Below are 27,460 nucleotides of genomic sequence, written 5' to 3'. Positions count from 1 at the left end.
ACGGCATAACCAAAATGTCAAATACCGGGATCAGCTCTACCTGGTACATTTTGAACGAGGTTCTACAACGATTAGCGATTTGAAGAACATCAAAGCTCTATTCCACATCATGGTAGAGTGGGAACGATACAAACCCGTCCACCGTGAGGTAACACAGTGCACCAATTGCCTTAAATATGGTCACGGCGCACGAAACTGCCACATCCAAAGCCGTTGCTCTACCTGTGCCGGAAAACACCGAACCGAGGAATGCGAGCCGATGGGAGAACCGGCCATCAAATGTGCCAACTGCGGAGGCGAACATCACGCGACCAACAAAGCGTGTCCACAGCGAGCTGAATTCTTAAAAGTCAGAAAAGCAGCGATGGAGAAAAAGCAACCAAAGCAGAAGCAGAAACAGATGCCACCGAAAGTACTGGATATGTTCTTCCCACCGTTGAACCCGATACCACCTCTTTCCACTCCTCCACCGCCTCCCCTTGGTGGACAACAACAGGTTCCTCCAGGATTCCGTAGTTATGCTGAAGTAGTTAACCAGCCCCCCACTGGTAATCAACTTTACTCTATGGAACAGCTCGCCTTCCTATTTACGGAATTGGACAAACAAACTCGTGCCTGTCGTACTGCGCAGGAACAGGTATCAGTAATGATGCTTTTTTATTACCGTCACGGGCAGCTCGTCAATAAGGCTCCTTAATTGGAACGCCCAATCTTTGGGTCCCAAGAAACTGGAATTCGCCGAATTCCTTAATACCGAAAACATCGATGTTGCAGTAGTCACCAAAACACACCTGAAGCCAAACATCAGCTTTAGTCTTCCGGATCATGTCATCGTACGTATGGATCGCACCTCTTCTGGGGGAGGTGGTGTGGCCATACTCATCAAAAGAGGCATTCGGTACAAGATACTGCCTGCCTTCAAACTTCGCTTGCTGGAAACCATCGGGATCGAAATGGAAACAACGAGAGGGCCCATTGTCATCATTGCAGCCTACTGTTCGAAGCAATCCAGCACACGGAATGGTACGGCTGCAATGCTGAAAAACGACTTGTCATTGGTCACCCGACGGAATGGCAAATTTATCATCGGCGGAGATTTCAACGCTAGGCACGAAAGATGGGGAAATGGAAGGCGGAACCGGAACGGGCTCGTCCTCGCTGACCATCAAGAAGCTGGGCAGTACAACATCCTTGCCCCGGACTGCCCAACGAGATTGTCCAAATCGGGAGTCCATTCCGTTTTGGACATATTCCTCAGTAACATCGTCATCGACAGCCCTACGGTCACCATCAATGACCTCTCATCCGACCACTATCCGGTGGTACTGACTCTGGACTCTCCAGCATCGACAGTGCCGATACAACATCGCCGGAACTACCATCGTGTCGACTGGCCACGATATCAACAAATCACCGACCAACTCATCGACGTCGATCTGCCACTTGGTACCCCGGTGGAAATCGACGCAGCACTATCAAACATCCATCAAGCTATCGTGGTCGCTCGGGACAGGACGGTTTCGGCGGAACATCATCAGGTGAGTACCTCTCTCCAAATAGATAATACCACCAAATATATCATCCGTCTCCGGAATATCTTCCGGAGACAATTTCAACGAACTGGTGATCGTGCCAAGAAAATAGCTTACCAAAATCTGACTAGGGTTATCAAGGAAAGATTATCTGATTTGCGGAATAAAGTATTCCAGCAAAAGCTAAGGCAAATTCCGCCTCATTCTAAGCCCTTCTGGTCAATGACGAAGGTGCTTAAAAATAAAAAACGACCTATCCCTCCACTGGTTTCGCCTGAGGGCGCAGATGAAGGGATACTTATAACACCTTTAGAGAAAGTGAATGAACTGGGGCGGCAGTTTGTGTGTTCCCACAATTTGGGACTTAACATAGTTAGTCCACATCAACGGGCCGTAGCCGACAGCGTAGCCGAAATTGATGGATCGGACAGTTTAGTACCTGAGGATATGAGAGTTACTGCCGATGAGCTGATAGCTTTTATGAAAAAATCAAAAAACATGAAGGCCCCCGGTTTCGACAATACTTTTAACATCGAGCTAAAGCATTTGAGCACTCGCTCATTTGCTTTTCTAGCTAAAATATTTAACCGGTGCTGGGAGCTTGGCTACTTCCCTTCAATGTGGAAGTTAGCTAAAGTCATCCCAGTACTGAAACCGGGAAAAGATCCTTCTTTTTCCAAGAGCTATCGACCCATCAGCTTACTCTCTGCCCTGTCTAAGCTGTTCGAAAAATCCATCCAAAGCCGAATTCTCGCATTCGCCGATCAACATGGTGTCTTCCTGGAGGAACAGTTTGGGTTCCGGAAAGGAAGATCTACCATTCATCAACTCACAAGAGTTACCAACATCATTCGACGGAACAAGTCAGTATCCAAATCGACAGCAATGGCGATCTTGGATATCGAGAAAGCGTTCGACAATGTGTGGCACGATGGCCTGTTGTACAAGCTTCATCGATACAATTTTCCGATGTATCTGATTAAGATCATCAAAAGTTATCTTTCAAATAGAGCTTTCCAGGTTTCTCTGCAAAATGTTCAATCGGACAAATTTTCCATCCCTGCAGGTGTGCCCCAAGGAAGTATCCTGGGTCCCATCCTGTATAACATTTTCACATCAGACATCCCACCTCTTCCGGGGGGTGGGGTCTTGTCACAGTTTGCTGACGATACGGCCATCCTTTATGATGGACGAGTCGTCAGTACTCTGAAGAACAAATTGCAGAGAGGTCTGGATGCTCTAAATGAATATTTCACCAACTGGAAAATTGTAATCAATGCGGCGAAAACTCAGGTCATCCTGTTTCCGCATTCGAGATCGACTAGACTTGTTCCGTCTGACGAATGCAGAATTCGGTTCGGTGGCGCTGACGTGCAGTGGTCCGACGAAGTGGTCTATCTAGGACTAACGTATGACAGACATCTGATCTTCAGGTCACATGTTGAAAAAATAATCACCAAATGTAACATACTCATCAGGTCTCTGTACCCGTCGATATGTAGAACATCAAAACTGTGCCTGAAGAATCAGATGGCTGTCTACAAACAAATCATCTACCCCGCAATCGAATATGCAGTCCCCGTTTGGCGGGGTTGTGCACGGACGCACAGACTGCGGCTCCAGAGAGTTCAAAACAAAATCCTTAAAATGATCCTGAATCTGCCCCCTTGGACGAGAACCAGTGAAGTGCATGAGCTAGCTTCCCTTGATACCCTAGAACAACGATTCGAACATCAAAATATAAAATTTGGAGAGAGGTGCTCAGCCTCAGCAATAGCAATAATTCAAAATTTGAATGTTTTAGGTTAAGATAGATTAAGTAGGTAGGAGTATTTTAATAATTCAAACAAACAAAATCAAAATTTTGAAATGTAAACCAATCCAAGATAAACTGAATAACAACATTAAAAACTTAAGATAGGGAAACAAAGATGAAAGGACTATGAACCGAAACACTTGTAATGTAAAGCATTGATGTAAAACGCAAATTCATGATAAATAAACATACAATTTAGTCAAAAAAAAAAAAAAAAAAAAGTGTAATGATGTCTTTCTCATACTACTTATATTTTCAAAAATATCACCTGATGGTTTTGTGAAGAAATTTTTTGTCGTGAATACGATTTACTTTACTATGGGGTGCCTTTTCAAAATTTACCCTCTGAGAGAGTGATAAGTTTTTGATCGTGAATATCTCTTGTTGTATCTAACGAATCAACATAGTTTTGCTACACCCCATCGGAAATATGATCACAATTTTATGATAAAATTTTCAGTTGTGTGACATAATCTCAAATAAATCAAAATTCAACTTTTCTGAATTGTTTGATATACGAGGTCTGTTCAAAAAGTACCCGGAATTCTCATTTTTCTAAAAAAATATTTATTTATTCGTCTACATCTATATGGTCCCCTTCAAAGTAATCCCCCCTAGATAAAATACACTTATGCCAGCGTTTTTTCCAGTCTTCGAAACACCCCTGATAGTCACTTTTTGTAATGCTCTGTAGCACTCGCAGCGATTCTGCCTTTAATTCTTCAATCAATGAAAAACGTTGTCCATTCATGGGTCTTTTCAACTTTGGGAACAGGAAAAAATCACACGGAGCGATATCTGGCGAATAAGGAGATTGGGGCATGATTGAAGTCTTAAAAGTCGTTTTTTTTTAATCAAAATTCAGCAGTTTTGGAACGAATTTTGCTGCCACTCGTTTCATGCCCAAAACATTTGAAAAAATATGATGGCATGAGTCAACTGATATGCCAATTTCATCAGCAACTTTTCTAATAGTGATTCGGCGATCATCCATAATCATTTTTTTCACTTTTCCCACATTTTCATCGATTATTGACGTGCTGGGTCGACCGGAGCGTTCGTCGTCTTCAACGTCCTCGCGGCCATCTTGGAAACGCTTATACCACTCGTAAACACTTGTTTTTTTCATAGCAGACTCACCGTAGGCTCTCTGTAACATTTCGCACACTTGGTTACACTTTATTTCATTTTTCACGCAAAATTTGATACAAATTCTTTGACTCTTCAATTCTTCCATTGTTTAAACTAACAAAAATCGCCGAGCTAAAAAAACACGTCTACACCAGCCGCTACAAGACAGAATGTAAACAATGAATACAGCTGAAAATTTCACCATACATTAGGGACATATTTATCACCGGACTCTCCAGACGCGCGCAATTAAAAATTTCCGGGAACTTTTTGAACAGACCTCGTAAACGAGTATCAAAGGGGATAATCCATGAGGCGCGTTTGCCTCGCTCGTATTTTTAAAGCTCATAGCTCAGTGATCTGTGAAAGGATTTATATAATCTAACTACCAATAGAATCGAAATTTTTCAACTTAAACGTGCATAGCAAAAGCATTGAAGTATTTCAATAGTACACTATTGAAAAACCTGTCTCATTTGACCCATGTCAACACCAGCCAATCAGAACGCGTTCTGAGGAAGAGAACAAAATATCTGCTGCTGTACAACAAATCGTTCGAGAAAAATGTTCCGAAAAGTGGTGAATATCGTAGTGAGTTCCTCAATTTGGTCCTTCTGAATGCTAGAAACGAATCCCTACAGCATATTGATAGTTTCTTTCAATAAATTATGCAAATCCGAAATGCAATAATTGACATTAAAATTCTGTATGCGGCTATTTTTATAGCCGTTAGGACCGCACATTAGTGAAAAAGCTACAAACGAAATCACGTAAAAGAAAGCTCTTAACAAAAATTGGATCAGTTTGGATTCTATCGCCATTGCGAGCAGATGTATTTTGTGTCGTTTGCAAAGCTAGTTTCGCTTCCGACAAGAGCGATTACGTCACAGCTGCCAGTCATTTGCATTGATGGAAAAACAACGGTGGAGAGCATTACACAAAATCAGCCGTTCTAATGGCTCAAAAGTTTTCTAAGGAACTATTAGGATTTGTTGTTCGCAAATCGAAGGTAAATATCCTCAGTTTAGTGCAAATCTAGAACTGTTTGGTTAGATTTGTGCACTTTTCGCTGTGTGAAATTCACAGTAATCGAGATCAAGTGAAGCCTTCTTTGTTTTTGCGAAAAATGTTCCAGAGTTTAATGTCGTAGAGAATTACGCAATTTGACCCTTCTGAATGCTAGAAACGAGTCTCTATAGCTTATTGATAGTTTCGTTCAATAAATTAGGCCTATTGTATCATTGATCAACCCAGCGAATTAATGTTTTCTTTATTGGAAGATTATAATCGGTTGTAAACGCTACACCTACACCAACCATATCAGTATCGCACCCACGTACAACAGTTCAGCCTGGAATTAGATGGCGGAAGTCAGTGGCATTCATCGGAATTCGAATTCAACTCATCACTCTCCATCACAAACGCTTTCATAAAAGGTTCTTTTCAGAGCCACCATTATTTTATTATAAACTATACTGGCTATTTCATAATATTTGTGTTCCAGAATGTTAAATGTAACTAATCTGTACTTTAGTTTAGGTGCATCGTTTCAAATTCTACATATAATTTCATACAATTGATCAACTAATTGATATTCGGAAGTGTTAAGGAACATGTTTCTTATTCACGACATCCAGTTATGTCTCTGACATTACCCACCCGGCTTTTTTCATGAGTTGTTGTTTATGGCGCTTGCAACGTCTTCGTTTTACTCGTAGTCAGAGTCGCCCACGTCTAGGTTCAAAAACGAAAACGGTCAGTTTTAGTGGTATTCAGTTTTCGATTCGGAAGGTACCCAAAAATTAAATTCTCACTACGATTTCTCAAAAATGTCTGAACTGATTTTCAAACATTTTGAAGCAAATGTAAACTATACAGCTCCTCAGGTGAATTTATCTGACTTCGGCTACACCGATTCCAGTATTGAATCGTTTCTCAAAGCTTAATCGTTTTCTCAAAAAGGCCAAATCGAATTTGAAAAAAAAATTCAAATCATAGAATTTATGGTCCCAAACAAAAGTGATTTTTATTATTATCCGATACTGACTACCGACTCTGAAATTACAGTGTGATGAATTTTTAAAATTCAAACGGATATAGAAGATGACAATACCAAAAAGCTTCAAAGTTGAATTCAAAGCTATTGCAATTTATTCGTCATATTAATTTATGACCATACGAATCGGTTTGGGTTATTTTTTTTTCCATAAATACGTTTATTTCTTAAGGCAGTTTACATAAGTTTTTCTTCGCCGTAGCATCACTTTTACATAATATTCTTATCCTAATTTAATTCTAACATAGTCACAACGTTTTGAATTTATTAAAACATATTCTCTTATAGCTTAAATATCATCTTAGGTAACTCGTCATTAATTATGAAATCTACTCGGAAATATTATTTGAACCAAACGATTAACTTCTATAAATTATAAAATAAGCTGTTATTTTCAGACATTTTGTTGATAATTTCATAAACTGTTTCGAGTTTGTTTGTGTCATTACATAATTTTTATTCTAATTTAGCTATTGGTTGAACTCATGGACGCAGCTGGGATCAGAACTAAGTCTTAAAAGGGGCCTTTATTAAATTGAAACTCCAATTTTCTTTATGAAATGATAAATAAGTTTCATGTATGAAAGGTCACGACAAGCAAGAATGTCTCGAACTGGGATATTGGATAGTCTACCTTGGGTACGCAAAGAATTTATTAGTTGAGATCTGACATCACGATACTCCACGCATGTCCAAACGACATGATCAATATCCCGATAACCTTCTCCGCAAGCACAATCGGTTTGGGTTATGCTGGTTCCTGAATACCGGCTATGGGAAAACCGTAAATATTGTCGAAAAACTTTGAAGTGGAACTTACTTCGACATCTCATGGAATGTTCAATCGATTATCACACGTTTAGATTCAAATTCGAGTCGATTTGCAATTTCGATATTACAGAGTAATGAGTGATCAAAATCTCAAACTGATGCTTGAAACGACGGTCATTTAAATAATGTCATGAGCACTGAAACACCGAAGAATATTCATGCAGAAGCACAAAATGCGGATTGATAAAAAAGGTATCATCTCACTGCTAGATGGTTTGTAGTTTTACCACAAGAAATGAATAGATTTTCCGTGATCGCAACAAATTTATTAGAATGTGTTAAAATCTCCTAAAAGGATTTCAGATGTAATTAGTTATACCATAAGGGACTGAAACCAACTTACGTTTAGTATTTCTAATCAATTCACACGAGTCTCTTTACCGGGAAATATATTCTTGAGCTGAGCCCCATTAATTAATTCAATCATAATACATAACTCATTTTAATCTTCATTCATATTCTTCACTTACCAATTCAATTCGTATAAACTAAACTTAACCATCAGCGTGGTTAATTACTATTTGCTATCTGCCAAGCTTAACTGGACTCAACCATACAGCCTGAAAGGCTTATACTATCTATCAGTTTGATCGGCACTGGATACGGAAACAAATTTCTGTTCTAAACTATGCAACCGACATTTGACACTTTTACTGCCAAGATTAATTTACAACATTTGTTATGTTAGCGTTGTCGAGGGGTCTTCCGAAGGATTACAATAGATGGATTAAGCACATTTTTATGTTATACAACTGAAAATTTTACCAAGAATTGCTGATCACATTACCGGTGGCATGTTGCAAAAATTATGCCGGTACGTTAAATACCACAAGAGATATTCACAATCAAAAACTTATCACTCTCCCAGAAAAAAATTGAAATAGCGCTTCATAGCAAAATAAGATTTAGGTTCCGGAAACAGTCAGTCAAAATCTCCAATATGAAACTTGCACCGATTTCTCGAGAAATTTAAACTTTTTTCGAGACATTTTAATTTTAATTAAATGCGAAAGGCTCCAGTATACCACTAGATGGATTAAAACAGGATTTTACTTCGTCGCTCTAAATTAAGGTTTTTCAATTTTAAACACAGAGAAGCAGTATCATCATTTCGTAATGTATTTAAGTTAACCTGGTTAGAATGAAATTGGTTCTCCTTTCCAACCTAAAATTTTCATCGCAGTAGTCAATGAATTTCATAAAAATGCTTTTCAGTTACACATTCCAGTGAAGTGTTTTCGTTTGAACCAAGTTTGAACACCCCAGCTTAAAAACTTACGCTCAGACAAAAGCATTTTTACCAGATTTGAATCTGAAAATGTCAAAGTGTCTACTGCATTTTTCCAGCATCATTGCAGAATTTTGGTCAGAGCTCTGACTGGATATTGCCAATTTAATTATCACATGGCTACTACTCATCGTGCTGATTCGTGTGATTTGTATTATTCGTGTGATTTGTGTGAATGCGATTATGGTACTTCATATCATCTGATATGTAATTGTCCCGCATTGACGCAGCTACGTATCCGGTTTTTTTGGTTCTCCATGCATGGTTGAGTCTGTGTATGCGGAGCTAAAATTAAAGGATTTTCTATTGTTTCTCACCCAATGTCGTAAGGAGCTACAGTCAGAGGGGCTCATCATTCTTCCTGTAGTGAATAAATCTTATCTGTACTGACCTCAAATAAATTTTAGCAGATTGTTTGGCATCCCTTAGGGGGTGCCGAAATTAATTCTGCTCGTACATACTGCGAATCGTTCAGCATTATTCCGGGAGTGCAGAATGGTGTCGCTTTTGTAAAATCTCTAAATCCTCTCGGGAGTTGGAGGTTTTATTAACTGTGCATTTTGGCATCTGCAGATCATTCAACATCCTTTCGGGGATGCAGAACAATTTATTTCTTTATGTTTTGTTCTGTTTTCGCACCTCACGCACTTAACAATTCCCTTCAATGTTCCTTTTATTCTTTCCTGCCCATCAGGCACAAATCTCCAAATAACTAGGGGAACGTGCCACTTGAGCAAATTAGTTCTGATACCTGATTCCCAATCCAGTTCTGACTCCAACTGCTATCAAGTGATTGAATTTGGCAATAACTGGGGTTAGAACTAGGTTAGTTTCGGTTTCAAGCGAAAACGAATATTTTCAAATCTGCTTATGACCGCCTTTTGTTCAAATTCGATCCACTGTGTGGCGTCGTTGTTCGCGGCACACGCATCATAATTAGTCCTTCACCACAGGGACAGGGACAGTCAACCGGAATCCAAACAAAAACTCCAAACCAACGTGAGACTACGGTATTTCGGACATACATATGACCATCCCAGGATCCTAATATACCGAATACCGTCTCGTTACCAAACGACGACGACGACGACAACGACGGCGAAAGCGTGGTCGGTGGCCGACGTTACAACGAGATAATTGAATTGGTTAATTGGGATGGTGGGGCCACTCGGAAGAAAGCAACGGTCGGTTTATGGAAATTTATTTCTATTTATTCGGCATCACCCGTGGAACGGGGGAATTCTATGTTTCAACTCAGTCCAAGGCTGTCGATGGTTGGCTCTAATTAGGGATGGTACTTATACTGGCTCCTAGGCGGACCATTAAAACTCAAAAGGTTAGATTAAGCTTGGAAATTAAATTTACCAGAAATCACCCGTTCGCTGTAATCCAGGTTAAGGTTCTTCTAATCAAAGTGTACCCAAGTTTCCGTTGAATAAGACCACAGGATGTTCCGTAGAATGATCAGGAGCTGACGGTCAGCGGGGAGTATGCACTTTGGGAAGTCCGGCCGTAGATGACAAATCACCCGAGCGAAGGTAATAAAGAAGAGATATGAACGCGTCCCCACGGTTGTACAAAACCCCGGTGCAACTATTCTACTCCGTGCCATAGTTTTGCTTGGACTTTACGTGCAGAAATGTTATTCGATTTCATAGTTTGCGTTGGCTGGGAAGTGGGAAGGGACCGGTGGTAACCGTAGAATAAATTCCTGGAATAGAGTTTGCGTGGCGACATTGTTTGCATACCAGATGAGGTGTGAGCAGAGACCGTTCCGGGTGGAAAAAAGACATTGAACGAAGAATCCATATTTCGAAATTAATATATTTGAAAAATTCACTAATCTTGTTATGACTTTAAATTCTGCTACTCAGACAAAGCTATCGTATCTAACACAATTACCTACTTGAATACAATTCATGCTTCCTTAATTTACTGGTGCAGATTCGGTTTACGGAACACGACATAGATTCAATTGATTTATTTATTAATGACGGTTCCGTTTCTCCATCCGGCCGGATCTTCGTATCGCACCTTTGAGCACTTTGTGTTAAACAACAAAACCATTGGAGAGCACATCGCATTGCTTTAATCCATTTAACGTCACAAGGGCATCGATTTCGTTTGATAAAGTATCACACAAAGCAATCAACTCAGTCTTGGCGGAAAGTCATGCTGTAAAATTTCACTTAAGATTAATCAATCTGAAATTTGGATCTGTGCGGGTGTTGGATTTATAATGCAACTTCCTCGTTAATTCACTTCTTCTTCATTCAATTCCAGTACTTAAATCATCGATTGTAAACCAAGTTACACATGAAAATATTGGCCAAGACCCTATTTACGAAGCAAGCAAAATCTTGTGTCAGACCTTCGATGGTTACTTCGAAAACGTTTACGCCAAAAACTTCAGCAATCATAGCAATCGTAAAAATTATTTACAATGTTGAAAAGAAAGAACACAAATTCGGTTAATTTGACGTAATCGATTTATCGTTTTTTGACATTTTCTGCATTCTAATCAGGGATGCCAGAATTTGCTGAGTTGTATGTTGTTTACAACTAATAAAGTTTATTTTTGCAGAAACTTTTTAAACGAAATCCAAAAAAGATTTCAAATTATGCCAACTGTATCATTATTTGCTCCAAAATGTTCTTAATAAATTGCATTGATGCAATCAGGAAATTTTCCATAGAAACAAAACGAAAGCTTTCCCTGAAACTGCAGAAAATAACATAAAAGTTTGGAAAAGTTTCCAAAAGCACATGGGAAAACTTTCGCCAAAACTGGAACATAACTTCCACAGACTATTCAAAATTCAACCTTCGTTGAAACTAGGAGAAGTTTCCACAAAACCATGGAAAAACGTCTGAAAAAGCGTCAACGGAAAACGATAGAGCATCTTCAGAATCTTGAAAATGCTTTCAGAATAACAGTTTATAATAGTTACCAAGAAAGCTTGTGGAAACATTTAGATAAAGTGGGAAAAGCTTTAACAGGATCTTAAAAACATGTCCATAAATACTTGTAGATGCTCACAATAAAACTCAAAGAGTTGTTAGCATGATAAGAATTCCAATGAAATGTTTAAAAATTATCACTGGAACCCGAAAAGCTACCCGTAAAGCATTCTCCGAAGCTTGTAAAAACTATCTCAGAACCTAGAAATATTAGAAAATCTTCCATGAAAAAAGACAAAATATTCCACAACAGCTCAAAAACGCACGTTTAGAAACAGAAACGACTTCGACAGAATTATCCAAAGAGAAGCTTGGAAAATCTTCCAGAAAAGCTTCGATAGAACCGTGAAAAAAGCCTTTAGAGAGAAGCGTGAAAAGAGATTAAAGAGAGAAACTTTAAAAAGCTTCCAGAAAAACATTGAAAAGCTCAGTTTTTGCAATGACTGAGCGGAAACATATAATAGAGAAGCGTAGCTTCCAGAGAAACTCGAAAAAGCTTCCAGAGAAATTGATAATTAATCAAGTTTTCCAGAGAAGCTCGAAAAAGCTTCCAGAGAAGCTTGAAAAATCTTTCAGAGAAGCTTAAAAAATCTTCCAGAGAAGTTAAAAAAAAGCTTCTAAATAAGCCAAAAAAAGCTTCTAGAGACGCTAAAAAGTTTCTAGAGCCTCTAGAAAAGCCTTAAAAAGTTTCTAGAGAAGCCTTAAAAAGCTTCTAGAGAAGCTTAAACAAGCTTCTAGAGAAGTTTGAAAAAGCTTCCAGAGAAGCTTGGCAAAGCTTTCCAGAGAAGCTCGAAAAAGTTTCCAGAGAAGCTTGAACAATCTTTCATAGAAGCTTAAAAAATCTTCCAGAGAAGCTCAAAGAAGCTTCTAGGTAAGCCAAAAAAGGCTTCTAAGCAAGCTTAAAAAAGCTTCTAGAGAAGCTTAAAAAGTTTCTAGAGCTTCTAGAGAAGCCTTAAAAAGTTTCCAGAGAAGCCTTAAAAAGCTTCTAGAGATGCCTTAAAAAGATTCTAAAAAACTTTAAAAACCTTCTAGAAGACCTAAAAAAACTTCCAGAGAAGTTTGAAAAGGCTTCCAGAGAAGCTTGAAAAGCTTCTAGAGAAATTGAAAAATCTTCTAAAGAAGCTTGAAAAAGCTTCCAGAGAAGCTTGGAAAACCTTCAGAGAAGCTTAAACAAGCTTCTAGAGAAGTTCGAAAAAGATTCCAGAGAAGCTTGAAAAATCTTCCAGAGAAGCTTGAAAAAGCTTCCAGAGAAGCTTCGAAAAGCTTCCAGAGAAGCTTGAAAAATCTTCCAGAGAAAAAGTTTCTAGAGAAGCCTTCAAATCTTCTAAAAAAGCGTTAAAGAGCTTTAAAAAACTTCTAGAGAACCTAAAAAAAGTTTCTAGAAAAGCTAAAAAATCTCCCAGAGATGCTTACAAAAGCTTCTAGAGAAATTTAAAAAAGCTTCAAGAGAAGCTTTAAAAAGCTTCCAGAGAAGCTTAAAAAAGCTTCTAGAAGGTTCAAAAGGGCTTCTAGAGTAGCTAAAAAAGCTTCTAGAGAAGCTTTAAAAAGCTTCTAGAGAAGCCTTAAGAAGCTTCTAGAAAAGCTTCAAAAACCTTCTAGAGAACCTAAAAAAGTTTCTAGAGTTGGAAAAGTTTTCCAGAGAAACTTGGAAAAGCTTTCCAGAGAAGCTCGGAAAAGCTTTCCAGAGAAGCTTAAAAAATCTTCTAGAGAAACCGAAAAAAGCTTCTAAGGAAGCTTAAAAAAACTTCTAGAGAAGCTTAAAAAAGCTTCTACATAAACTTAAAAAGGCTTCTAGAGAAGTCTAAAAAAGCTTCTAGAGAAGTCCAAAAAGGCTTCTAAAGTAGCTAAAAAAGCTTCTAGAGAAGCCTTGAAAAACTTCTAGAGAAGCCTTAAAAAGCTTCTAAAAAAGCTTTGAAAACCTTCAAGAAGACCTAAAAAAGGCTTCCAGAGAAGCTTGAAAAAGCTTCCAGTGAAGCTTGAAAAAGCTTCCAGAGAAGCTTGAAAAAGCTTCCAGAGAAGCTTGGAAAAGCTTCCAGAGAAGCTTGGAAAAGCTTTCAGAGAAGCTTGGAAAAGCTTCCAGAGAAGCTTGGAAAAGCTTCCAGAGAAGCTTGGAAAAGCTTCCAGAGAAGCTTGGAAAAGCTTCCAGAGAAGCTTGGAAAAGCTTCCAGAGAAGCTTGGAAAAGCTTCCAGAGAAGCTTGGAAAAGCTTCCAGAGAAGCTTGGAAAAGCTTCCAGAGAAGCTTGGAAAAGCTTCCAGAGAAGCTTGGAAAAGCTTCCAGAGAAGCTTGGAAAAGCTTCCAGAGAAGCTTGGAAAAGCATCCAGAGAATCTAAAAAAGCTTTAAAAACCTTCTAGAAGACCTAAAAAAAGCTTCCAAAGAAGCCTAAAAAAGCTTTTAGAAAAGCCCTAAAAAGCTTCTAGAGAACATAAAAAAGTTTCTAAAGAAGCCTAAAAAATCTTCCAGAGATGCTTAAAAAAGCTTCGAGATAAGCTTAAAAAAGCTTCTAGAGAACCTTACAAAAGCTTCTAGAGAAGCTTGAAAAGCCTCCAGAGAATTTTGAAAAAACTTCTAGAGAAGCTTAAAAAAGCCCCGAGAAGCTTCTGAAAAAACTTTTTGAGAAGTTTGCGACTATGCTTTCTTAAAAGCTCCCGGAAATTCATCTAGAAAAACTTATGAACATGCTTCCTAAAAAACCAAAAATTTGAAAAAGCTTCTGGAGAAGCTTAAAAAAAGCTTCTAGAGAAGCTAAAAAAGCTTCCAGAGGATCTTGAAAAAGAGGTATTTTTGTGCTAATAAAAAAGGTTGAAAGTAGAGGGTTGGCGAGTGGAAAAGAAAATCAATCATTCTTTATCGAAAATTTCATTATTCAATACCGAAGCATAAATCATTCAGCTGCCAAGTGGTGGTCAGTTTGTATCATTTGCAGGAACCGAAAGGAATAGATCCACTATTGAAGATGCCAGTTCGGCAAGCAGACCAATATCCGACTTCCAATTCTACTAATCATCTCCAACAGTATGCTCACTTGTTTCGATCATTAAAAGTTATGTGGAAGTATCCCTTTTCGGGAAATGTTTCCCGAAATGACTGCCAGACTATGCCGGTGTCACGACACAGAGCACGTTCGCCGAGTTATTGAGCTACTGAGCTGGGACTGACTGGGAAACCCGGAAGGACACGGACGGCTCCGCCAGTTTCAGTAATGAACTGAGAAAAGTTTCCACATTTTATCACTTCATATTTTACCACTTCTTGCGGAAAGCTACGGGACTGCACTATGACTTATGTCATACATGACGTTATAACGTGTAAGTTTTATGAGATAATGGAATTTTCCCACTCGGTTGAAAACCACAGCCGACCGGACCGGACCGGACCGGGTGGCTGGATGTGGCGCAACCCACCCGGGTGACCCGTTTTACTAGTGGGTGGGAGGGGGGTTGGATGGTCTGAAATTTATGATTCGTCGTAAAATTCGACCCTTGGCCGATTGAAACCGATGCACAACTGGGACTGGGAATGGCCGGGTTGGGCGGTAATCAAGGTTGGAATTGTGTCACCTCGAATGACACTGGGACCTCAGTTGGTGTTCTGTCTGTGTGTGTGTTTGTGTGGGAGTGGATTAAAAATGTGGTTTCTGATGGATTGAGAAATCGATTCAATATTGATACTTATTATACTGTGTTACTTCGGTCGGTCGGTTGGTCGGGTGAATGCATGGGAAGTGTGTTTTTTTTACTTTCCAAATATCAAACAAATTAAGCGAGCACCTGTTCCAAGCGAAAGTTTGTTTGTTTTTCTTTCACAGCCCTGCCAACCACAGACATCGAAGCTCAGGCACTGGCTTTCGTGGAATCTGCCAATGCATTTCTGCACCCGGCACTGCGAGGAGTCAAAACAGTGAGTTTAGGTAAATATTTTCCCATTTGCATAGAGCATCGCCTCCGGGAGTCTTCGTCATCCTTCGTCAAATTCACCGGAATCCCCGGGTCGGCGTAAAAAAGAAACCCCAACCGATAATCTAATATCGAACTCACCGGTTTTAAACTCTTCCCGCAGCCCGGAAACGGCCATTGCTCGGGGGACCACGGTCTAGCATGAACCCAACGAAGCGAACCGTGATGACACTGATTGCCCGGGCCCGGACGGCCCAGGCAATGCACGGAGGAAGCCGATCGGCCGGTCCCACCATCGGAGAGTGAGTGTTCCTTATGTCGTTAAGCTGTCCCTTTCTCTTACTTCCTCTTCCGCCTATCTCGTTATGATGCAGACATGCTTTCTCGTTGGACAGACCGATCCAGGTGATTACGTCGCCCCTGATCCTGCAACCGCAGCTGGACCTGTTGCAGACCAATGGAACCGGTTCGACACAGAAGGAAAACATTCTCCAGGGAGCTTAAAACTCTGAACCAAACCCGCTTTCAAAAAAAAAAATGGACGGACACTGCTTTCTACGTGTTAGGAGTGAGATACTAGAGGTGAGTCGGAATTGTTTTTTAAGCTCCATCTGAAAATATTGATTTTGGGGGGAACAAAACAAAATGAAATTAACCACCAGCAAAAGCTTTATCGGGTCAGCTTCGTACCAGACTTCGAGTAGACTTTTTCCGGAAAATCAAATTGGCTTTGGTCCAGATTTCAAACCGGAATGCAGTCGTATTGGCTTGAAGCAAAACAAAGATTTCTCCCATTTCATCGTGTGTTAAATTTCCGGTACGAACGCATATTCCAAGGGAATTCCGTTAGCCCACATTGACCGCAAACCTTTCCACTTTGCATCATTCGAATGGCTACATAGATCGTTTTTATTTCTCATTCGCTTTCTTCCGTTCGGTCATCCACCAAAGGATAACATTGAACTTTTCTACGCTTGGCTTCCAGTCCCAGCTGGGAAAACAGAAACGGGAAGTGAATGGAAACGTTTCGATTTATTACCATCTAAACTCTTTTGAAGTTTGTATGGTAATAAATCGAGATGGAAACCAAGGCGAACAAGCCTTTGGAAGGGTTCAAAGCGGTGCCCATTTTTGTGCGACGAAAGCTTCAAATATAATTAATTACCGGATCCGCCAATCATTCGATTTCGGTCACAACATTTGGCCAACATTATGAGTGTAACTCGTCTACAGACAAACCCCCCCGTCGTCGTCAGTTCATCAATTCGTCAGCTCAATTTCCTAATGAACTTTTTGTTTTTTTTTTTTGTGTTATTCAACGCAAAATGTGGGTCGATAGGAAATAGAGCGATTGAGCGGCATGAAGAGAAAATCCTGATGATTAGAATGCTGCTGTGATGTTGATGTATTACACAGTTTCGTTTTGGCCAGCACTAAACCGTCTAACGCAAGGGAAAAATCGATTTTATTTTGTTGATAAAGTTGCTAAAAATCAAGTAAAACTGTTCAGTTGGCTTCCTCTCAAAATGATTGCTTGGCAAAGACATCGCCAAAAATTACGAATTCGCCTTGATGAAGAGTGGGTAGAATTTAATCGTAACTATCTCGAGTTGTACTAAACGCAACAACGTAATTCTTTCTACATGCCGTCAGGAATATGATCAGCAATTTATTAATAAACTTTCAACACTTTGAGATAACCATAAATAATTCAAAAATTGAGTTTTCAATACCATTTGGAAATAATGAGGAAAACTCATCATACTTGCTTGTCCGTTTTCACACTCGGACGACGGTCGCACAGTGGTTCGAATCAATAAAACCTGTTTTAATCCACCTAGTGGTGTAATGATGCCTTTCTCATGTACATATAATATTGTGGTATTCTATTCAAAAATTTCCTCTTCGATATTTGAAAGAAACCAAGAGATTGTTTGTGCATAAAATACAGAATAAAACAGTGCTTTGATTGCGTAAGTCATCCTTAAACAACGAAGTGGGTTCGATATTATATGCATTTTCGGCACCGGAACACGAGAACCGGTATAATCAAAGTCGGTTCGTACGGCCACCAACTAACATGACACACAAACTCTTTTAGTACGCACTCTAAATTACTAAATTAAATGTTTGTTGCATCCGAAAATATTTCAAGAGATAGTGTACAATATTGAACACACTTTACCCTATAACTCCGGAGCCGGAAGTGGAATCCAGATGATATTCTTGATTTCCGTATGGGACAGGAAGACCTTTCATTTGAATCTAAGTTTGTGGAAATCGGTCAAACCATCGCTGAGAAAAGTGAGTGAGATCCATTTTGGTATAAATTACCACTATTTCCGGTACTTCCGGAACCGGATACCGGGAACCAGGATAGCCGGAATCGGTTTGTTTAGTTGCCTACTGATAATGACTATCGATTTGTGTAGTTTTGAGATCAGTTTAGAATTTTTTTTACGTTTTTACCTTTTTTACCTTTTTTTATATATATAAAAAATAGGTATAGAATTCGCTCAAACTTTCGAAAAATTTTCCGAGGCCCGGAGGGCCGAATGTCATATACCAATCGATTCAGCTCGACGAACTGAGCAAATGTCTGTGTGTGTGTGTGTATGTGTGTGTGTATGTGTGTTGTCAACTAAGAGGTCGAGATCTCAGAGATGGCTGGACCGATTTTGATCAAACTAGTCGCAAATGAAAGGTCTCCCCGTCACCCAGAACGCTATTGAATGGTTTTGAGATCGGATGTTTACTTTTTGAGTTATACGAAGTTTTATGTCAAAATTTTCAGTTTTTCGACAGTATCTGTCACATTTGACCTTGAAAACAGAATATGTTTCCAGACTTAGATTTCGCTCGGTAATACCTATCCAACAAGCCATAGATTGTTAAAATCCGTCCATTTTTAACAGAGATATCGATATTTTTGTGTAAGCCTTATTCCAGTAGAAAGAATTTTGAGCGCTGTATGAAAAAGCAATGCTTGGGAGCAACATGAAATACGATTTTTTATACTGTTACATATAATTGTTTCTAAGTACCAAAAAGACTGTGTACAGCAGGGGTTCCCAAAGTGGTCGATATAGACCCCTTGGGGTCGATATCCTTTTTGCGGGGGTCGACGTGAACGAAAACTGACTATGACGACCCCCTATTGTTTGATATACGTTGGTATTTGAAATATTTTCGCTAAAAAAGTTGTGTTTATTTGACCATACGTAGAAATTTGTAAGTATTTTACAACAATATTAAAAAAGCAAGAAATTGATTTTTCAAAGGAATTTGTTGATGGGGGTCTGAGACCTAAGTTAATTATAGTAAAGGGGTCCCTGACCCAAAATAGTATGGGAACCCCTGGTGTACAGCATCCTTTTTTATGACAATTTGCCTCGGACCAATTTTAGCACGGTTCATTTTTGGCAACATAATCTTTCGAATATGGCATATGTAAACCAGATGATACCAGCATTATCGAGTTGGAAGTAATTCCATAATTATATTGATTTAAACTATTTACAGCAATAAATGCTGGAAGAACATGACTTCCATATACCATACGACTCAGTTCGTCGAGATCAGCAAATGCGTGTGTGACAAATAATTTCACTCAATTTTCTCGGAGATGACTAAACCTTTTTCTACCAACTCATAGTCGTATTCTCCCAAACAAGGCTCCTGAATTATGTTTGGATCCGACTTCTGATTGCGGAATTACAGAATGATATGTGAAACGAAATTTAAATAATGCAATTAATTTTTCTCGTAGATGGCTGAACCGATCTAAGATTCAAATGAAATCTAAGAATCATCTATGATTCAAATGAGAGGTCTTAAAATCCTATAAAACCTCTTACTTTTTAGTCAGATCCGACTTCTGGTTTAGAAAATGCAGGGTGATTAGTATAAAAATGTCCATTTCACATAAATTAATCAGGTTTATCGGGTTTGCAAATTTCGATAGTCGATTACCAATTAAATTTATTTCAGTTTAAGCGGTATTCTTTTTTGGATTCGGAATGTACCCCCAAATTTTAATTCGCACTACAATTTCTCAAAGATGTCTACACACTGCTCAGGTGAATTTAACTGATTTCGGCTACACCGATTTTAGAATTCCGGTTCCAGTATCGAATCGATTCTCAAAGCTCAATCATTTTCTCAGAAAAGACCAAATCGAACTTCAAAAACAAATATTACAGGATTTAAGGTCCCATCCAAATTGGTGAATTTTATCCGATTCTGGAATTACAGATGATGAGTTTATAAATTTCATGTAAATTGTTTGGCGTAATAATTTATGGCCATTCGAATCATTTTGGGCTATGCTAATTCCTGAATACCGGCTCTGGAAGTACCATAAAAACTCTGAAGTGGAACTTACTTCGACATCTCATGGAATGTTCAATCGATTGTCGCACGCTAAGATTGAAATTCGATATGTTTTGCAGTTTCGGCATTACAGGGTAATGAGTGATTAAAATCTCAATTTGCCGTTTAAAACGACGATAATTGAAATAATGTCATGAGAACTAAAACACCTAAGAATATCCATGCAAAAACACATGCTTATTGATAAAAAAAGGTATCATCTCACTGCTAGGTGGATTAATCACGTTTTTATATATATAAAAAATAGGTATAGAATTCGCTCAAACTTTCGAAAAATTTTCCGAGGCCCGGAGGGCCGAATGTCATATACCAATCGATTCAGCTCGACGAACTGAGCAAATGTCTGTGTGTGTGTGTGTGTGTGTGTGTGTGTGTGTGTGTGTGTGTGTGTGTATGTGTGTGTGTCTGTATGTGTGTTGTCAACTAAGAGGTCGAGATCTCAGAGATGGCTGGACCGATTTTGATCAAACTAGTCGCAAATGAAAGGTCTCCCCATCACCCAGAACGCTATTGAATGGTTTTGAGATCGGATGTTTATTTTTTGAGTTATACGAAGTTTTATGTCAAAATTTTCAGTTTTTTGACAGTATCTGTCACAATTGACCTTGAAAACAGAATATGTTTTCAGTCGGTTTTTCAAGTGATTGCATAACCTTTCTATATGAGAAAGGCAAGATCAGTAGCTGCCAAACCGTTCATTTAATGTATATAGTTGCTTTGAAGAAATTATTTACAAATATATACCGCGTAATTTGATTCTATCCCTAATTGTTCATGGCCTACTTTAACAAAAAATATAACCATAGCTTTTTTTCTTCAACAAAGTTTTAGAACTCTTGAAAATAATTTACATTGTCAAATATTACCACAAGTCTAGGTCGCACCGTTTCGGATTTACAAAGCGGTTTTCATGGCAACCCCCTTAAAATCAGTTTTTTATTCATAACTTGTTTCGAGTTCTTTTTTTATGCATTCTTTGTTTGGAATAATTGAAGAAAATAAAAACTCCCACATTTTTGTTGAAGGCAGGGCATAGGTTTGTTGTTTCCTGGCAAAAACTTTTCGATTTCGGAAATTTCATTTAGTCCCCCCTATGGTGATTTTTTAAGATATATGAAAATTTCACTAAGTGGATTCCCAAGTAACATTTTTAATATTAATAAATACTTGTAGCTATCTTCAATGCTACATAATAAATCTTGCATTAAAACTTTAAACTCCACGAAAGCCTACTGAAAACCTCTATAAGAGCATGTTCCTGCCAAGTAGACCATTCTTCATAAGGTTTATAAAGCAAAGTGAAGAATTAGCATAAAGCTGCGTTAAAACTTCAAATTCAAAAAAATATTGAAACCAGCTTTACGTTCAACATTAAATTTATTTGGATGGAATGAATTCCGCTATGAATAAACTGTCGTTTTGATAATATTTTTCTTGACTATATGTGTGTCATGTTTGAATGCGTTGAATGCAATCAGTAAGAATTCATTGGATTTTATTTACAAGTTTGAGGCTTTAACCGAACGTAAAAACTTCATGCGCTTTTATTTTTATCGTGAATGTATGGATAAAAATAAGAATTATAACTAATCGCCTTGAAATAAATACGGTTTTTGCAAAAGTCTCCATGATTTATGAAAATTATTTTCTGTGATTCATCGTCTTTTTTGTATAAAACTATTTCGTGGCGGTAAAACTTGTGCATACGTTCTGAACATGAATTATAAAAGTCCATCATACTTCCTCGTTTTTGCATTTCGAAGTTTATTTGATGTCAATAAAGGCTACGGCAAAGAACATCATAATGGCGGCCATGAAATTTTCTTTAATGCAAATTGCACTTAATCTAAGAAGCAATGAATCAAATAGCTCACAACAAGAGTGTCATAAATGTACCTTAGAATCCTCAAATTTGCTCTGAGTGGAACTGTCATTAAATGAACACGCACACACCCAAAACTAGATTTATGAAAGAATTTAACTGACAATAATGTTTTAAAGAAAAATTTTTAAAGCAATATTAAGAGCGTTTGCATGGTTTTATTCTAGTACAAATAGATTTATTTTTAGTCCAGTTGTTAGTCTAGGTAAAAGGTTTTATAGAAGCTTTAAAAACTATGATACTACTTGTCAAAAGCGACACTTATTATAGTTGTTATAAAACAAGTAGTGATTGAACAAGCAATTACAAAACTCCTATAAATTATAATCAAAACCATAAGGCATTCGAACTGTTACTTGGGTTAAGAAGGGTTTTACTTTTTTTTATAAATATAAAAAATAGGTATAGAATTCGCTCGAACTTTAGAAAAATTTTCCAAGGCCCCGATAGCAGAGTGTCATATAGCAATCGATTCAACTCGATGAACTGAGAAAATGTCCGTGTGTGTGTGTTGTCAACAAAGAGGAAGAGATCACAGAGATGACTGGACCGATTTCGATCAAACTAGTCGCAAATGAAAGGTCTCCCCGTCACACTGAACACCATTGAATGGTTTTGAGATCGGATGTGTACTTTTTGAGTTATACGAAGTTTTATGACAAATTTTAAGTTTTATGACAATATCTGTCTCAATGGACCTTGAAAATAGAATATGTTTTTAGACTTAGATTTCGCACAGTAATAACTATCCAACAAGCCATAGATTGTCAAAATCCGTCCATTTTTAACAGAGATATCGAAATTTTTGTGTAAACGACTTTTCGTCTTATTCCAGAAGTAGGAGTTATACACGTTTGATGATAAAGCGCTGTTTCAGAGTCGGATTAAACACGAGTTTTTATACTGTTACATGCAATTGTTTCTAAGTACCAAAATGACTGTGTACAGTATCTTTCTTTTTTTTTTGTTTCAATTATAGAGGTTTTAACATGTCATTCGCCTCTTCGGGCCAGAAAAACTTTCTGACCCTATGTGCGGGGTTGGGAATCGAACCCAGGCGGGCTGCGTGAAAGGCATCGACTTACCCATCACGCTATACCCGTCCCCCATGTACAGTATCTTTTTTTATGGTATTTTGCCTCGGACCAATTTTAGCACGGTTTGTTTTTGGCAACATAATCATTCGAGTATGACATGTGAACTAGATGATGACAGCATTTTCAAGTTGAAAGTAATTCCTTAATTATATTGATTTAAACTACTTACAGCAATAAATGCTGGAAGAACATAACTGCCCATATACCATTCGACTCAGTTCGTCGAGATCAACAAAAGCATGTGTAACAAATAATTTCACTCAATTTTCTCGGAGATGGCTAAACCGTTTTCTACAAACTCAGATTCATATGAAAAGTAGTACACTCCTAAAGAAGCTTCCTGAATTATGTTTGGATCCGACTTCTGATTGCGGAACCACAGGATAATATGTGAAACAAAATTGAAATAATGCAACTCATTTTTCTCGTAGATGGCTGAACCGATCTAAGATTCAAATGAAATCTAAGATGCATTTATGATTCAAATGAGAAGTCTTAGGATCCTACAAAACATCTTACTTTTTAGTAAGATCGGACTTCCAGTTTAAGAGCTAAAGAATGATTTGTATATAAATATCCATTTCACATGAATTAATCAGGTTTATCGGGTTTGCAGACTTGGATATTCGATTACCAAATAAACTTATTTCAGTTTAAGTGGTATTCAGTTTTCGATTCGGAAGGTACCTAAAAATTTAATTCGCACTATGGGTGAATTTTACTGATTTCGGTCACACCGATTTTAGAATTCCGGTTCCAGTATCGAATCGTTTCTCAAAGCTCAATCGTTTTCTCAAAAAGACCAAATCGATTTTCAAAAACAAAAATTCAAATTAAAGGTCTTATGGTCCCATTCAAAATTGGTGAATTTTATCCGATTCTGGAATTACAGGATGATGAGTTTTTTAAATTCATACAGATATGAGCAATTTCAGGAATGAGTAGACGAAAAAGTGACCAAATCAGAATCGACCTCCTCCGCTTTGAATGAAACTTTGCACATGGCTTCAGTATGGCAAACCATAAGTTTTGAACTGATGGAGATTTCAATTCGACTCGCGACTTATTTTTAAAAAGGGTGTATGTATTTTTGCATTTCACCAAAATTGTCTTTTTCAAATCGTTGTAACTCGGAAACCGTTAATTATATAACAATGGTGTTCAGGAAGAAAAAAATATACACTAAAAAATATACACTAAAAAAAATTTGATTTTTTTTCTCAATAATTGCAAAATAATCCGAAAAAATAAAATAAAAAAAGCATGGTTTTATTTTTTTTTTTTGATAATTTTTATTTTAAAGCTGTTATTAAAACCTACAGATTGATGGCTATCCAATCCGTGCCTTTTGAAAAATGAAGTAGTTACAGCTAAAACAATTTACAGATATATTCGAAATTTCAACTTCTCGTTGAAAGATAATCATTTAAACAGTGGAATATTATTCTACTAGTTAAAGGCAATAAATTTGTTCATGATATCCTTTCTTCTAAAAGTAGCTGTTCTTGAGATACTTGGATATTTAATTATAACACCATTTTTTATATTTCCATGAATTGTTTATTTGCTTGCTATATCTACAATTATTACATGAATAATTCTTAATTATATTTAAGGTTTTAAGTTTTTGAAAATTGTATGACTACTACGTGCATCGTCATTCGAATACAGTCTTGTGACGATTGTGGTTTCTGAAATCGAAACGAAAGAATGGTATTTCTGTGTGCCTGACATCATTTTGGTATCCTTATAAACACTACTCCACTCGGTCACACCCCGTTCATATTTTTCTTGTGACACGTAACAAAAAGAATGCATCTCGACGTCTCTGCCCATTCATATAATTGTTTTGCAGTTGGGATTGGGTGTTCATGTAGTTTAGCCAAGCTTTTACGTCGTGCCATTCGCTTTAAATTACTCCCGAGTGCATCACATGGTCCTTTACCATGAGAAGTTTCAAAACATGCCACTCAACATCAATGTTATACATTGATTTAAATTTACAGAGACTTGCAAATTTTTTTCTTTTTTTGTACTGTGAGGCAGCTCTGTCAGACATAAATAAAACCTTGAATATAATTAAGAATTATTCATGTACATGTAATAATTGTAGATATAGCAAGCAAATAAACAATTCATGGAAATAAAAAAAGGTGTTATAATTAAATATCCAAGCATCTCAAGAACAGCTACTTTTAGAAGAAAGGATATCAGGAACAAATTTATTGCCTTTAACCTGTAAAATAATATTCTACTGTTTAAATGACTATTTTTCAACGAGAAAGTGAATCGTTTTAACTGTATTTTCTTCATTTTTCAAAAGGCACGGATGGGATAGCTATCAATCTGTAGATTTTATTAACAGCTTTAAAATAAAATCTATAAAAAAAAATAAACCCTGATTTTTTTTATTTAACTTTTTTGGATTATTTTATAATTATTGAGAATTATTTTATATTATTGAGGTTTCTGTTAATTGAAATTTCGAATATATCTGTCAATTGGTTTAGCTGCAACTTCTTCATTTTTCAAAAGGCACGGATGGGATAGCCATCAATCTGTAGGTTTTAATAACAGCTTTAAAATAAAAATTATCAAAAAAAAATTAAAACTATGCTCTTTTTTTTAACTTTCAAAAATTTTTTTCAGCGTATAATTTTTTTAGAGTGCCCAATCGATTCCATACAACTGCTTCCTGAACGCCATTTTTGTACAATTAACGGTTTCCGAGTTACAACAATTTGAAAAAGGCGATTTTTGGGAGATGCAAAAATACATACATTTTTTAAAATCAGTCGTGAGTCGGAATGACCTCTCCATCGGTTCAAAACTTATGGTTTGCCATACTGAATCCATGTGCAAAGTTTCATCCAAATCGGAGAAGGTCGAGTCTGATGATCTGTTAAGCATTTCTGTAATTGCTCATATAGAAAATGTAAATTGTTTGGCATATTAATTTATGGCCATACGAACCATTTTGCTTTATGCTAGTTCCTGCATTCCGGCTCTGGCAGTATTATAAATAATGACGAAAAACTCGAAATTGGAACATACTTCGACAGATTGATATTCGATACGATTTGCTGTTTCGACATTACAGAATAATGAGTGATTAAAATCTGTAGTTTGAATTTTGTTTTTGAAATTCGATTTGACCTTTTTTGAGAAAACGATTGAGTTTTGATAAACGATTCGATACTGGAACCGGAATTCGAAAATTGGTGTAGCCGAAGTCAGATAAATTCATCTCAGGAGGTGTATAGTTTACATTTGTTTCAAAATGTTTGAAAATCAGTGTAGAGATTTCAAGACCGTAGTGCGAATTAAATCCGGAGCGAAAGCTGCCCGATCAAATGCACATAACAAAATTATAACAAAATTATTTTAACAGTTGTTATTTTTATCAAAATGTGATATGTTTAGTTATCTATACAGTATATTTGTCTGTTTATAATAACGCATAATATCAATATTATAACACAGTCTGTTACAATTACTTTGAACGTATACTATCAAAGTCAAATATTTATTATTGTTTATCGTCTTGATCTAACATGGATAGATGGGATAAAACGCACCTTGAGGCAAACAAACATATCGCCTTTTCAAAAATTACGTCAAAATTATTCAAAATATTGACGCTAATTGCTGAATACTGAAGTTATGTTAGGAAACAGCTGATTCCACAAAAATTTTCTTTAAAATAGTTTTGTTCCAATATAGGTCAGATATTTGGAATACAATTAGTTACTCTACACATATGCCAACTGAGCAAAATTATATAAATTTCGAGAAGAACAACACTAAGCCATTGGTTCCTAGGATTTAAGTATGAGATATCGAATTAAAGACTAATCGTGAATAATTCCTACATTTAACAAGCGCACTCGCTTAAAAAATATTCATCTATCTTTAATATAAAAACAACATATTTTAGTAATGAGTTTATATGTGTCGTTCGTTTTGTCATTTTATTGCATTATTACCCGGGTAGGTGTAAATAGCAAACAAAGATCAAAATAATAACAACTTTTACCATCATATCTTGGCTTGATGTTTCTGTGTTATCAAAACGAAACTTGATATTTTCGTGATATTGCATCCAAGGAATCAAGAAATTATACAATATCTGTTTAACATCAAAATTAGTTATAATATCTTATTTCGTTATTGATGAGCTATTCCAATTTCATTAAGTAAATTGATCCAGTAGTTCTATCTTCAAATAAAATACTATTGAATAAACTACATCAGAATCAGATAAGAGAAATACTTATGATATTACTCTATTCTGAATGCTGGAATATAAAATAATTGAGAAATTCGTCTTCTATAAATATTTTGTTCTTGGTTTCATATTACAATGACAGAATGTTATATTTTGTAGCTATTTTCTCATGCAAGTTATGTTATGATTTTTGATATTTTAACTCTTATTTCAAACTAAATAATGTTAATTTCTACCATTGAGATGTTTGGTTTTAATAACAGAATTTGATATTGATTTGCAAATCACTTCTACCCGGGTATAGTGCAACTAGTAGTCATTTTACAATTTTCGGAACCCGGGATCGGTTAG

General features: G+C 37.1%; 1 protein-coding gene across 2 annotated transcripts in view; it reads left to right on the top strand.

The window, feature by feature from the left end:
* LOC131428532 (RNA-binding protein asd-2) overlaps nt 1–27,460 on the top strand; it is a 361,605-nt gene that overhangs the window by 300,607 nt on the left and 33,538 nt on the right. Inside the window, exons 9-11 of one of the 2 annotated variants that reach the window (XM_058592533.1) lie at nt 15,423–15,524; nt 15,674–15,812; nt 15,885–16,092. In XM_058592533.1, coding sequence (XP_058448516.1) covers nt 15,423–15,524; nt 15,674–15,812; nt 15,885–16,014 — 371 coding nt within the window. In that variant the 3' untranslated portion in view covers nt 16,015–16,092. The remainder of the gene's footprint in view (nt 1–15,422; nt 15,525–15,673; nt 15,813–15,884; nt 16,093–27,460) is intronic. The other variant, XM_058592534.1, reaches the window with a different exon arrangement.

Source organism: Malaya genurostris, chromosome 2 (assembly GCF_030247185.1).
Source record: "Malaya genurostris strain Urasoe2022 chromosome 2, Malgen_1.1, whole genome shotgun sequence".
Lineage (NCBI taxonomy): Eukaryota > Metazoa > Arthropoda > Insecta > Diptera > Culicidae > Malaya > Malaya genurostris.
Note: the sequence above shows the minus strand (reverse complement) of the source record. Positions and strands in the feature narration are given on the sequence as shown.